The sequence below is a fragment of the Sorex fumeus genome, unplaced genomic scaffold (assembly GCF_029834395.1).
Source record: "Sorex fumeus unplaced genomic scaffold, SorFum_2.1 ptg000175l, whole genome shotgun sequence".
NCBI lineage: Eukaryota > Metazoa > Chordata > Mammalia > Eulipotyphla > Soricidae > Sorex > Sorex fumeus.
Window position 1 is genome coordinate 945,526 of NW_026606232.1, and position 14,323 is coordinate 959,848.

Below are 14,323 nucleotides of genomic sequence, written 5' to 3' on the forward strand. Positions count from 1 at the left end.
AGACAGGAGCCCAGCCAGACACCGGGAGAAAACCTGTCCGGTCTGGGGTGGGATTCTCAGCCTCGGGCCTGCCTGGGCCTGTCTGGGGCACTTTTTTTGGAGCATCCTGCACAGAGTGGGGCACTTTGGGGGTCCAGCTCACTCCCCCCCCTTCCGTGCTCCGTGTCCAGTGCCCAACTCACCCTCCTAGCTGACACTGCCTGGAGGCGGCATGACTGGGCCACCCCTTACCCCTTAGGAGGTCACTTCATCTACCTGCTGATACTGGGGGGTCCGCAAGAAGAGCGGGTGCCAAAGTCCCCCCACCCAAGTGCCCAAGCAAAGGGAAGTGGAACCCCTGAAGGCCAGCGGGCTGGGCGCAAGCTCTAGGAACCAGCTCACCAGGACCCCCGGAACATTGGGGGGTCCCTGGGGGATCTCACCCTACAGCACATAAAGCCCAAGGGAGATGCATCCTACACCCCAACTTCTGCCCCTTCCCCCCTGAGACTGGAAGCCTGAAGGAAACATTCAACATCTGTGCCCCGGAAGGGTGCCCCACATTTTTTCCTGCCTGTTGGCTTCAGAACAGCTACTTAGAGGGCGGCCAGCGGCCTCTCTCTGCACCCACAAGTGCAGCTGACTGTGGGCAGTGCCTGAGACCTGTCTGCCAGCACCCCACCATGGTGGGCAGCCAGGAAGACGCCCCAAATGCACACCACTGATGCCCCACCACTGACCAGGATGTGCTTCCCACTGATGCGAGATCCGGGAAGAGCAGATAAAGAGGTTTGAGACAGAAGACAGGGGGGTTAGGGCATTTGTCTTGCATGAGGCAGACCCTGGTTGGACCCCTAAGCACCCCCATTTGGTCCCCCAGCCCTGCCAGGAGTGATTCCTGAGCGCAGAGTTGGGAGTAAGCCCTGAGCACAACCGGGTGTGACCCAGAACACCCCTATCCAAAAGAGGCATCCGCTCAGGTCTGTTTAACCTTTGCTCCCTCTCCGCCCACCCACTCCCCACCCCCCACCCCCGACCCCATGTCAGATCTGGCCAAGGGAGTGATTAGGTCCCGGGGGCCGCCCAGACCCAGGACCTCTGGGGTCCAGCAGCGGAAGGCGGCTCTGAAGGGTCCTGGCCAGCGCAGCCAGCCGGCATTTGGAGAGCGGATGGATCTCTCCAAATAAACACTGGGAGGAGGTGGCTGGTGTTCAAACCCGGAGGTCTGGGACGCCCCGGGGCACCCTCTCCTGCGGGCTGCCCCACCCCAACACACCACACCGCCTGGCCTTCTAGCCTCATCTGCACTGCACGTCCATGCACTGACATCCAGGGGCTTCTGCAGTGTGCAGTCTTGGGGGGCCCCCAGAGCACCCACCAAATACACAAGACACTCTCCCTGCCCCAGACCTCAGCACTCAGCTCTGATCGTCCCTAAGTAGACAGCTTGTTGGGAGCTGGGGTCGCCGTTGCCTGCTTTAACCCTGACCCCCAGCTCTGGACCTTCCTGGCGACAGGAAGGGGGGACCCAGCGCCCCAAGCACAGTGGGGTGCAGCCGGCTCTTCCCCGCGGGTGACTGGTTTAGTCTAAGCTTGTTCATGGAAAACCCACCGGGCAGAGGAAGCCTGCTGCGAACATCAAATTTTAAACCGCAATAATGAAGAGATTTCCTAGAATAAAACGCCGATTACGGAACAAAATCTCAGAGAAACTGAAGCTTGCCGAAGTTTACATTCGCCTGCTGGGGGAAGGGGGGAGGGCATGGTGGGGGGAGTCTGGGGTTTGGAGCCGGAAAGCCACCCGCAGCCCAGACAGACAGCGGCCAAGGAGGAGAGGAGGGAGCCCCCCTGCGACGGGGCTGGGAGCACTCCAGCGGTTGCCCTTTTGGTTAATGGGGGAGCCTGGGTTGACATGTTCTCCCTTTCCCGAACACACGGCTCCTGACCGTGAGAAAAGCAAAATCCTGAGACCAGAGCGATAGTACAGGAGATAGGATGCGTGCTTGGCACCCCAGATAGGTCCCCCAAGCTCTGGTAGGAGTTATCTGTGGGCAGAGAGCTAGGAGTAAGCCCTGAGCACCACCAGGTGTGTGTGGGGGGGGGGGGGGGAGAGAGAGAAAGCGAGTGAGAGAGAGAGAGAGAGGAAAGGCAGACAGAAAGAGAAAGAAAGAAAGAAAGAAAGAAAGAAAGAAAGAGAGAAAGGGAAGGAAGGACGGAAGGAAGGAAGGAAGGAAGGAAGGAAGGAAGGAAGGAAGGAAGGAAGGGAAAGAAAAAGGAAGGAAGGAAGGAAGGAAGGAAGGAAGGAAGGAAGAGAAAGAAAAAGGAAGGAAGGAAGGAAGGAAGGAAGGAAGGAAGGAAGGAAAAGAAAAAGGAAGGAAGGAAGGAAGGAAAAGAAAGAGGAAGGAAGGAAGGAAGGAAGGAAGGAAGGAAGGAAGGAAGGACAAACTTCTAAGGCAGAGACACTCCCCCTCACCCAGGCTCCATGGAACTCACACAGCTTTCCCTCTGCAAACCTGATGCTCAGGGTGCAATTCTGAGGACACATTCTTGGCACAGAGAAGGAACAAATGGACAGGACTGGTTCTCCCGACCCAGGAGGTTTCTGGAACTCTGTATTAAATCAATATTCAGGGAGGTGTGGCAGCCACAGCCCACCCCGAACTAGAGGTGTGACTTCCTCCAGTGCAACCGTCCTTTACCTCGGCAGGGGACAAACAGAGGCCACCTGGGGCCAGCTGTGAGTGGACAAGCTCAGGATGAACAAAAGCAGGAAGGCAGTTTCCAGACTTGTGGTGGGGGGTCCACCCCAGAGGGGTCCCATAGGTAGAAGCGAGGTGTCCCAGAAAGGGTTCTGTGACCCCCTGCCTAACCCCGCTAGCTCAGAAGGCACCAACCTCGTGTCTTTCTGGGGGACACGGCCGGATTAAGACTTGGAGGGAGAAAGGACCCCTAAGGCACCCCTAGTCCTGGCAGCGGCCCGGCCTCCCTCCCTTCTCCTTTCAGGACCCTCCGCGTTCTGGGCGACAGTCACTAAAATCCCAAGTGGCATTTCCTGCAAGTTTCAGGAGTTGAGACTCGCCTCTCCTGATTTCTCTCCTCTCCCATTTTCCCTTGAGTGTGAGGGGGCATCTAAACATTTCTGGTAAGAATCAACAGGAGAGACCCAACACGGGTAGGATTCGAGAAGAACAGGCATCTGTGGACCCCCTGAAGTCCCCCAAAAAGGGCTTCTTTTTCTCAGTCTCCCTGCAACTAGAGCCCACGGCGTCCACCATCCCTGGTACTCTTTATATCCTCAGAAAGACCCCGGGACCCCAAGACGTGACCCCATGGTCTAAGGCCCGGAGCCCTGCCTGCGTTTAGGATTGAGTGCCCATCTACGTGCCAGTCTCTGCTCCTGAAACCTGTGAGGGCCTGTGCCTGCCCCCCAGAGGCCCCCGTCTGGGCCTAAAGCAACGAAGATCCTGAAGGGCCCAGTCGGTCCCCCCAGATCCCACCATCCACCCACCCCCCACCACTGAGGTGGATCCTCCTGCTCAACCAGGCCAGGCCACTCCACGGCATGTGTGTGTATAGGCAGAAACACACACACACAGACACACACACACACACACACACACACATTCTCAGGGCCTTGCCAACAGGGCACCTTATCCATCTTCTCCCCGGCTCCATCCTATTCTATCAGCCGCCATCGTGGATTGAGCAATTTGCTGTCTTGACGGATTTGCTGTCATTTTTATTTTAAATTACCCCAGAGACCAGAGAGGCTGTGCTGTGACATAAAAGTGGGGGGGGGGGCGCATCTCCAGGAAGACCCTTCTCCCGGGATGGAGAGGGGCTGCCGGGCCCTGCCCGAAGCCCTGGAAGCACCCGCAAGCACCCAAGGACGGGCGGGCAGGCGGGTGGCCGTCGGCGGGGCACGCTCCCTTTTCCTCCTGGAGGGGAACACAGTGAGCCAGGCTCGGTCACTGCTGACTCGCTCGGGGGCCGCCGTGTTTTCTTAGCTGACTAGAAGCTACAATCGAGCCATTTTGGGACGCATTCCCGTGTAGGTACCAGGGGTGCTCTGGAGGAAGCTGTCGACGCCTGTTCAGCTAATTTGGGTTTTCTTTGTCTAATTACTGGAGAGCTCAGGGAAAAGGAGCCGGCGCGGGGCAGTAAGCTGACACGGGTCTCCGTGTGTGGTATCGAGCCGGGTCTGATGGAAAAAGCCTGCATGCACTCAGCGGCAGGTCACTGTCTGGGGCCAGCCCGCCCCCTCCCCTGCAGCGCCCGGGGAGCCTGCCCCCAGGCCGCGTCCCCTCCCGCGGGGCCTTTGGGGGCTGCCCTTTGGGGGCTCCCGGCTCCACCTCACCTCTGTGCCCCCTACCCCCCACCCCCAGCCTTGCAGAGGCCTCTCATCCTTTCCCGGAGGCGACGCTTACACCCCGCGGGCGCACAGGGACGCACCCTCGGTCCCGGTCCGTGGGCGCCACCCCTCTGCGCCCCCCACCCCCATCAGCCCTGTGTGGCCCGGGTTCCCAGGCCTCCTGCCGCCGCCCTCCTCCCCGGCCTGTCCCCCGCTCAGACTACATTTCCTTGCACGTGTAATCCAATAACTAACTGTCGCCTCTCATTGGAAGTGATTCCTCCCTGCACATCCTCCCCCTCCCGCCCGCCGCCAGCCTCGCTCGGGTCGGGGCGGAATTAGCAGCGGCAGCAACGGCCGCCGCGGGGGCTTCTCCCAGGAGCTGGGTGGGCCCCGCGGGAGCCGAGGACGTGGGTGTCAGGCCCAAGCCCAGGCCCTGCGGGGCTGAAGGCAGAAGGGGGACCCCGCCCGCGCCCCCAACACACACACACACACACACACACAACCCCTCAAGCCGGCCTTTTTGGCCTGTTGGGAAACAAAACTGCCCACGTCTCCGCGTGGAAATAGACGCGGACACGAGTCCGACCAGCTTGCCAGGGTCTCCAGAACTCTCTCCCCGCGGAGCTGCGCGCACGGGGGGTGGCTGAGCTGAGGGCCGCGACGCGGGCTGGGGAGGCCCGTCCCGAAGGGAGAGGCCCGGCACGTTACCTTGGGGCGTCTGGCACCCTGGCGTGTGGCTGCAAACGTCTAAACGAAGCTGACAGATGGTGTCAGTGCGGCCTGGGGGGTGGGGGGAGTGGACCGAGCGGCTCCGGGCAGCGGCGGCGGCGGCGGCATCGCTCCGGCCGGGATGGGCCCGGGAAGGGGGGGAGGAGGAGGGGAGGGAGGAGGGGGAAAGGGGCGGAGGAGCAGGAGGAGGAGGAGGAGGAGGAGGCGGAGAAGGGCCGGTCCACGCCGCGGGGGGCGGGGGGTGTTGTCTCCGGAATGGAAGGCCGGGGAGCGGCGGGGGCGCGCAGAGAGAGCGGGTTCCCCGAGGTCCGGGCCGCGCGGGACGGGAGCGAGGGGCCGGCGGCGGGAGGGGGGCCCGCGCCCGCCGCGGTGAGCGCGTCCGGGGCCAGGCCCCGAGGAGGCGTCCGGAGGGCGCGCGCAGGGAGCGGCGGGCGGCCGGGCCGGGCCGGGCCGGGCCGGGCCGGGCCGGGAGGGGCGGGGCGGGGCGGGCGCGGGCAGGGCCGGGGCGCGCGGGGGGCGGGGGGCGCGGGGGGCGGCGGGCCGGGGCGCGGGCGGGAGGAAGTGGGAGAGACAGAGCGCGCGGCGCGCGGCGGGGAGACGTCGGGCTGCTCGCCGGGGTCCCGGGGCGGGCCGGGCGGCGGTTGCGCAAGGCGCGGGCGGGCGGCGAGGGCCGGGCCGGGCCGGGGCCGGGGAGGGATGCGCCGGGCGGTGCCCGCGGGCCGCCGCCGCCGCCGCCGCGCGCTGCAGCCGGCCCGGGCGCGGAGCTGAGCATCGGCCGCGCTGGCTCGGAGCGGGCCCGGCTGCAGCGGCGCGGCCGGCGGGCTTGGGCGCTCCCCGGGCTTCTGGGCCGACCCCGCCGCGCCCCCGGCCGCCGCCGGCCCCGCGCGCCGCTCCCCGATGAGCAGCGAGGCCGGCCCCCCGCCGCCGCCGCCGCCGCCGCGCCCCCCGCCGGCCCCGCCGGCCCCGCCGGCCCCCGGCGCGCTGCAGGCCGCGCTCATGAGCCCGCCGCCCCCGCCGCCGCCGCCGCCGGGCGCCGCGCTGGACCCCGCGTCGAGCGCCGCGTCCGCCCCGTCCGCGCCGGGCGCGCCGTCGGCCGGCGCCAAGGGCGCGGGCGCCAAGAAGGCGAGCTCGGGGCTGCGGCGGCCCGAGAAGCCCCCCTACTCGTACATCGCGCTGATCGTGATGGCCATCCAGAGCTCGCCCAGCAAGCGCCTGACCCTCAGCGAGATCTACCAGTTCCTGCAGGCGCGCTTCCCCTTCTTCCGCGGCGCCTACCAGGGCTGGAAGAACTCGGTGCGCCACAACCTGTCGCTCAACGAGTGCTTCATCAAGCTGCCCAAGGGGCTGGGCCGGCCCGGCAAGGGCCACTACTGGACCATCGACCCGGCCAGCGAGTTCATGTTCGAGGAGGGCTCGTTCCGCCGCCGGCCGCGCGGCTTCCGACGGAAGTGCCAGGCGCTCAAGCCCATGTACCACCGCGTGGTGGGCGGCCTGGGCTTCGGCGCGTCGCTGCTGCCCCCGCAGGCCTTCGAGTTCCAGGCGCCGCCGTCCGCGCCGCTGGCCTGCCACGGCCAGGCGGGCTACGGCGGCCTCGACATGCTGCCGGCCGCCTACGACGCGGGCGCGGGCACGCCGGCCCACGCGCACCCGCACCACCACCACCACGTCCCGCACATGTCGCCCAACCCCGGCTCCACCTACATGGCCAGCTGCCCCGTGCCCGCGGGGCCGGGGGCCGTGGGCGCGGCCGCCGGGGGCGCGGGGGGCGCGCAGGGCGGCGGCGGCGGCGGCGGCGGCGCGGGGGACTTCGGCCCCGACAGCAGCAGCAGCCCGGTGCCCTCGTCCCCGGCCGTGGCGAGCGCGCTCGAGTGCCACTCGCCCTACACCAGCCCCGCGGCGCACTGGAGCTCGCCCGGCGCCTCGCCTTACCTCAAGCAGCCGTCCGCGCTCACGCCGGGCAGCACCCCGGGGGCCCCGGGCAGCCTGCACGCCAGCCTCCCCGCCTACTCGCTGGAGCAGACCTACCTGCACCAGAACGCCCGCGAGGACCTCTCAGGTAACGCGCGCGCGGGCTTGGGGGCGGCGGGGGCTCGGGGTGCCAGCCCCGGGGGACGGCAGTGGGGCGGTGGGTGCCAGGACGGGGCGCCCAGACCACTCACGGACGGACGGACGGACGGGCGCGGCGCGCGGGGCCCGAGCACCCCAACGGGGACCCCAGGAACTGCCCTGCTAGCGGGGAGCGCGCCGAGTGTCCGGCCGGCCGCGCCTGGCCTCTCTCGGGGTCCCCTCGGACGCGCAGCTCTCGGGCCTGATGTCGCGGAGAGAGAAGAGCGGGGACCATCTGCGTCTCTTTTTATCTGATTTTTATGACATTTAGAGGATGGGGGGGGGCATACCCGGCCGTGCTCTGCATTCAGGGTTCGCTCCTGACGGGAACGCTAAGCGGGGGTCTCGCCCCGCTCTCGGCGGGGTCTGGCTGCTTTCAAGTCGTGCCTGCGGTTCATTCCTTCCCAGAGTGAATGTCAGGGAGGTTGGCGATGGGGCTGGATTCTGGGGTGCGGGTCTGGTAAGGGGGTCCTGAGGTTCGCGTAGTGCCCAGAGGAGCACTGAGGAAAGGGGAGTGTCCGGGCTCCTTCCCAGGGCTACCTGGCCAGGAGTGGGGGCACGGGGATGAAGATCCCCCCCCTCCCCACCCAGCCGCCACTCACACACGTTTGTGACACTTGGGTCCGGCGGGTCCAGCGGACCCCGTGGATGCTTGAGGCCTCCCAGGCCAGCGGCCCACTAAGGCCATTGCCCTGTGGTGTTGGTGGAAGATTATGAAAATTTATTGATAGGCCCAGAGGCGCTGAAAGGTGGGAGGCGGTGTCGGGGGCAGAGGAAGGAATTTAAATATTTATCCAGGCTGGGCGTGGGGGGGTGCAGGGGAGATAATCCGTAGGCTCAGACCAGGGGGCTCCCAGAGGCTTCGGCCCACAGATGTCCTCCCGCGGTGCTTGGCTCACCCCCCTTCCCTGTCCCGCGGGGGTGAGGTGGGCAGGAGGGTGCCCACCTCGGGGGTCACTCAGCGGGGCAGGGAGGCAGGGAGGAAGGGAAGGCCAGAAGCCGCCGCCTCCCGGGCGGGTGAAATAGGCCAAATAGGCCTTTTAAATGCGGGTCTCCAGGGTTAACTAAACAAAGACGGTCTCCGCAGGACCACACCGGCGAGGGTTTAGCCTGACTTAACCCGCTGGGAGCGGAGTCTTGTTCAATTTTATGGGAATTTCAACAAGTAACCAATACGGAACCACCCTCCCCTGGTAGAGATTCTCCCCCCTAAGCCCCCTCGGACCGGCTGTCAATCATAGTTCTCTCTCTCTCGTCTCTCTCTCTCTCTCTCTCTCTCTCTCTCTCTCTCTCCATCCCAGAGGCCCCCTCTGTTGCAGGCCCAACTTGAACCCTAATTTGAAATAAAAATAAAGTACCAGCACCCCAAAATTTAAAACAAAAGGCCACCCTGTCCCAGAAGAAATCCTTCTGAACTGAGTGTCCTTCGGGCATGGACACGGTGACAATGTCAGTGTCCCACAACACGCCTTGAGGCATGGGGAGACGCGAGAATCCAGGCCTGAAGCCAGCCTCCACTCCAAGGGGCCTGGGGGGGACCCCAAAGGCGGTCGGATCCGAGCCCCATCTCAGCGTTCTACCCCAGGGGACCCCAACTCTTCCGAGTATTCTTGCCCTGCCTAGCCGGGCATCGCCCAGCTGTGCTGGAGATATATATAGATCAGGTCGGGAAGAGGGAGAAGAATCCTTGGGCGGCCTGGAACCGGGAGACCCTGCAGAGCCGAGTCTGTGCCCCCCACCCTCAGCGCATCCCAAGGGTCCATTCGCCTCCCACCCTAGCTGAGGCACCCTGGGCCAGGCGCTGGGGAGGCCGCGCCTGTGCCGAAGTCGCAGGATCCGGGGGCTTTATGCTACCCTCAGTCTCGACCTCCTCCCCACCATCACGCCAGCAGTTTCCAGGGGGTGCTCGGAGGGATGGGGGCCCTCCCTCCCTCCCCCTGCGGATTGAGGGGTGTCTTGGAGCTGACTCCCGCGAAATTGCATCTCCAGAGGGTCGCGCGTGTGCGCTGAAGCCCAAGCCCCGGGAGGGGTGCGCGCAGGTCGGGGTCCGCAGCTGGGTCATTTTGTGGGGGGGGACAGGGACAGTCCTGTGGGTGGGCAATTCACGGGGCGGGGGGACAACCCGAATCCAGCCCTCACCGAAGCGGGGGTCAGGCTAGAACAGGCCCGGGGCGCCGGCGGGGACAGCGGCCGCGTCCTGCACAACCGAGGCTCTGAGAAAGCAAAAGCAAAAGAAGGCGGCGGGGTCCAGGGTCGGCGTCCAGCGGCGGCGCCTCGTGCGTGCTCGACCCACCACCCCCACCCCGAGTCCCCAGATTCTCGGGGACCCCCGCGCGGCCTGACACCCCCTTGGTGCCAAAGATTCCCGCCGTTGGGCCCCTCCGAGCGCGCTTCGGAGCGGGGCGCCCGCAAGCGGGGCCTTTGCTGAGACTCGGAGCAGGGACCGTGGACAATTGGAGAGATGACAGCGCGGCTCCTGGGGCAGGGGGACGGGGCTGCGGCCGCGGGACCCCCGAGTCAGGTTGGGGGGGGGGTGGGCGGGGGCGGGCAACGGCTCCCACAGCCGGCGGGTCGGGAGTCCTGGGGGGTTCAGAGGCCCGGGGAGAGCGCGCGCCTCGGAGCAAAATCTTTTAGAGGGAACCGCAGTTCGCCAAAAGAAACTCTTCTAGGGTCCTTCTGTGGCAAAAAAGAAGAGAAAAAAAGAGGCAGGGCGAGGAGGCCGGGACAGGGCGGAATTTTTTTTTTTAGTAGCAATTTTCTGCCCCTTCCTCGCCGGCCGCGCCAAGGGCTGGTCCCAACTCCCCTCCTCCGCTTCCTTCCCGCAGTGGGGCTGCCCCGCTACCAGCATCACTCCGGCCCCGTGTGCGACAGGAAAGACTTCGTCCTCAACTTCAACGGCATTTCGTCCTTCCACCCCTCGGCCGGCGGGCCCTACTACCACCACCACCACCAGAGCGCCTGCCAGGACGTGAAGCCCTGCGTGATGTGAACCCGGGGGGCAGCGCCGGGAGGAAGCAGGAGCGCCGCGGAGGCCGCGCGCGCGGCGGCCCAGCGCGCCGGCCTTGGGCGAGGTAACGCCGCGAGCGCCCTCCGGAGCCAGAGCCTTAGCCGAGACCCCGGAGGACGAGTCGCCGCGACTTAAAGCTCGGGGAATCTTCCGTTGCCTGCCTTCATCAGGATCTGAGAAACAAATACAAAATACAAAACAAAAAACGAAGGCGTGTGCGTGTGTGCTAGTGCGTGCGTGCGTGCGTGCGTGCGTGTCGGGACCGTGCGTGCTTTTCCCCCAAAAGGTTAACACAAGCTTTGGGAGCGCCTCACAAGTGGCCTAGATAGAGGAGGAAGAGGAGGAGGAGGAGGAGGAGATGGTGGTGGCGGAGGAGAAAGAGGAGGAGGAGGAGGAAGAAGAAGAAGAAGAGGGTTCTATTTCACCAAATCCGTTTTTTGGATACAGGTGCCAAAGAACATTATTAAGAAAGTATTTAGAAGCCATGTGTCTAGTTTTAAGAAAGTGTTTTTTTTTTTTCAGTATTGCGACCAGACAAGCATTTTGGTTTTTTTCGTGTTTTTTTTTTTTTTACAAAGTTGTTCTTTCTACCACCATATTCTAAAGATATTTTTATGATCTTCGTGTATACTCACACTTTGCTTGTATTTTCAAAGGAGGATATATTTGCACTTATGTATACTTTTACAGTTTGCCAAACTATTTTGATGTAAAATTTTTTTTTCAATAAAATTGTATATAACAAAATAGAGGTTTCCGGGGGCTCGATTTCTGCCGCTGTGGGCACTCCGTGCCTGCCGGGCTATCTCTTCTCCTAAAGGCCCAGAATGCAATTCCTCACTGGGTGGTTTTCGGTCGTTGTTTCTCTCTCTCTCTTTCTCTCTCTAAGTTGTCTAATTGACGTGGTGTGGGGTCCGGGCCTGGCGTAACACAGGCCAGGTTCTGATCGTGCCTTCTCAGGAGACAAGGAGAAGAGGAACCGTTTTTTTTTTCTCTGTTCTTTCTTTCACCCTCACCCGGCTTTTCTGACTAAACAAAAACCAGAAGGTAAAAGGAACTTAAAGAAAAACCAGGCAAGATCATGTAAGGTGCGGGCTGCGCGCAAGGAGGCCCTCTTACATCTCTCTCCTGGGTCGTGGGAAGTGTAGCGGTTTTATTTTATTTTATTTATTTACTTTTTTGCAAAACCAAGTTACCTCCTGGGAGGTGGGGGTGGAGATGCAGGGAGATGCTGCCCTGGGGTGGGGTGACAGAGGGGCGAGTTACCCCCAAGAAGAGACCAACCAAATTCTGCCCTGGTTGCCAGGGTGCTGGGCAGGATGTTGGGCGGGGTGGGGGTCAGTGTAATGCAGTGTAATGTGGTCAGTGTAATGTAGTGGGGGGTTACTGTGGCCATAGGCGAGGTCAGTGTAATGCAGTGCAATGTGGTCAGTGTAATGTAGTGTAAGGTGGCCCGTGTAATGCAGTGTGATGTGGTCCCTGTAATGCAGTGTAATGTGGTCCCTGTAATGCAGTGTAATGTGGTCCCTGTAATGCAGTGTAATGTGGTCCCTGTAATGCAGTGTAATGTGGTTCCTGTAATGCAGTGTAATGTGGTCCCTGTAATGCGGTGTAATGTGGTCCGTATAATGCAGTGTAATGTGGTCTGTGTAGTGCAGGGTGGGGCAGATCCTCCAGAGAGATCCTTAGGGCCTGTGAGAGAGAGGGCCCTGGGTGGTCTGACTCAGGTGACAGCAGACAGGCCACATCAGAGACCACCCTCTGCCAGAGTCCCACCCTAGCACTGAGCCCTCCCACCTTCTCGCCTGCACTGTGTCCCCTATGCTGACTGCTGACTAGCTGACCGGCCTTTGGTTTTATTTACTATTATTATGATGATGTTTTATTTGCAATTATTTTGTCACACCCAGTGGTGCTGAGCTCAGGCATTCATCCCCGGACCTGACATGATGTCAGGGGAAGGGATGAGCCTGGGTCAGGGTCAGGGTCTCCCCAGGTAAAGCCGGCGAAGGCCTTAAGCCCTGTGCTCTCTCCACAGCTGTCTGTAACCTGCCATAGGCTAGCCGGGAGCTTGCTGTCCCTTTGGGAAAAGACTGTCCAGTTTCCTTCCTTGCCCGCTAGCCCCCATGCTGAGAGGGCGGCTTGAAAGACCAGGGAGGAGAGGAAGGGGATCTCTCCCCGCTGGGCACCCCAACCCCCTCCGGCACAGATGCATGAGCATCTGTGGTCCCAGGACCAAGCCTTGGGCTTCCTCCTCCCACGAGGTGCCTGCCGGCCCTGTGTTTTGCGTTCTGAACCTCCCTCTGGTTTCTTGTCCCCTAGCGCTCCTACCCCAGGGTCGCCAATCCTGGGTACCCCCAATCCACCCCGGGTGAGGGGAACAGTGTCCCTCCAAGGATCTTCTCCTTAATCATAAAACATCCTGTTTTTTACATAGCCTTCCCCGGCACCCTCCACGTTAGCTTTCCGTTCCCTGTTTCCCGACATCGAGTGGAGTTTTTAAACTATTTTTTTTCCTATCTCCATTATCATAGTTGCAGTTAAATGGGACCTTCCCCCACCCCCCACACACACACCCCAACACACACACACCCCCTTCTGGGTCTTCTTTTATACCGAGCTGCTACCCAGGGGCCTGCTATAAATTATGAAGTCAGTTTCAGAGTTTGCTCCGACCACAGTGCTGTGTTTACATTCCTTCCGAGGCAGCCGGCATGGTCGTAATTTATATCCTAAACACTTGGACGTAACTTGTTTATACAGAGAATGACAGGACCTCAAAGACAGGGACGCGGCTGCCCAGCGCGGCCGCATGGGCGAGGCGGGCGCGCCCCCTGGTGGCGGCCGGCGGCTCCCGCACGCGCTGAGCCCCAAGGCGGTTGGACTGTCCGCTCAGGTTCAGGGGTGCTGCTCTCTGGGGGTCGGGGTGTGGCAGGGCTCTGGCTGCTGTGTCCACACTTGCGCCCGTCACCGCCCTGAGAGCTCTCGGCCTGGCTTTCTTCCGTGGCCTTGTATCACCGTCCCCACCCCCTGCCCCTAACGTGGCACCCAACTTTTGCAGCCAGAGTGCTGTGGTCTTATCAGCGTGCATGGAACAGCTGAGGGACGAAAGGGGCACCCCGATTTTTTTTTTTTTTGCTTTTTGGGTCACACCCGGCGATGCACAGGGGTTACTCCTGGTTCTGCACTCAGGAATCACCCCTGGCGGTGCTCAGGGGACCCTATGGGATGCTGGGAATCGAACCCTGGTTGGCCGCGTGCAAGGCAAACGCCCTCCCCGCTGTGCTATCGCTCCAACCCCCTCACCCCGATTTTTGAGGGGATTTTTTTGTTTGGTTGGTTGGTTTTGGGTTATATGTGGCGATGTGCAAGGGTTTACTCCTGGCTCTGCACTCAGGAATTACTCCTGACGGTGCTCGGGGGACCATGGGTGATGCTGGGGATTGAACCTGGGTCACCTGGGTTCAAGGCAAACGCCTTGCACTATGCTATCGTTACGGCCACCCCGTTTTTTAATTTTATTCATTTATTTATTGCCTTTTGGGTCACACCCAGCAATGCACAGGGGTTACTCCTGGTTCATGCACTCAGGAATTACTCCTGGTGGTGCTCGGGGGACCATATGGGATGCTGGGAATCGAACCCGGGTTGGCAGCATGCAAGGCAAATGCCCTCCCCACGATGCTATCGCTACAACCACCCCGTTTTTTAATTTTATTTATTTACTTATTTATTGCATTTTGGGTCACACCCAGCAATACACAGAGGTTACGCCTGACTCTGCACTCAGAAATTACTCCTGGCGTTGCTCGGGGGACCATATGGGATGCTGGGAATTGAGCCCGGATCGAACCCGGGTTGACAGAGTGCAAGGCAAATGCCTTCCCCGCTGGGCTATCTCTCCAGCCACCCCGTTTTGGATTCAGTTCACCACGTTTGGAGCTCAAGGTGCTGCCATTTCCGTGGGCTTTGGACCCACATGGGTCAGAGAGGCGAGGCTGGCACCCTGGGTGGCTACAGGACACTTCTGGCCTTTTGTTATGGAAAACTCTGCAAGGGTTTTTCAGATATGAGTATCCAGGGGCCCGGGAGATGGCACAGGGAATCAGGTGTTTGCCTCTTTTTGCCTTGTATGGGGCAGACCACGG

General features: G+C 61.9%; 1 protein-coding gene across 1 annotated transcript; it reads left to right on the forward strand.

Annotated features, from left to right (window-relative positions):
- Nucleotides 1–5,572: 5,572 nt before the first annotated feature.
- On the forward strand, nucleotides 5,573–10,159 carry FOXF2 (forkhead box F2). The gene is made up of 2 exons (XM_056107769.1): nucleotides 5,573–7,118; nucleotides 9,994–10,159. The coding sequence occupies exons 1-2, from the start codon at nucleotides 5,960–5,962 to the stop codon at nucleotides 10,155–10,157; spliced, it is 1,323 nt and encodes a 440-aa protein (XP_055963744.1). The 5' UTR covers nucleotides 5,573–5,959; the 3' UTR covers nucleotides 10,158–10,159.
- The last annotated feature ends 4,164 nt before the right edge of the window (nucleotides 10,160–14,323 follow it).

Coding starts and splice junctions, on each gene's coding strand:
- FOXF2 (XM_056107769.1), top strand. CDS start 5,960: ATGAGCAGCGAGGCCGGCCCCCCGCCGCCGCCGCCGCCGCCGCGCCCC. Junction 7,119..9,993: donor CGCCCGCGAGGACCTCTCAG/GTAACGCGCGCG, acceptor TCCTTCCCGCAG/TGGGGCTGCCCCGCTACCAG.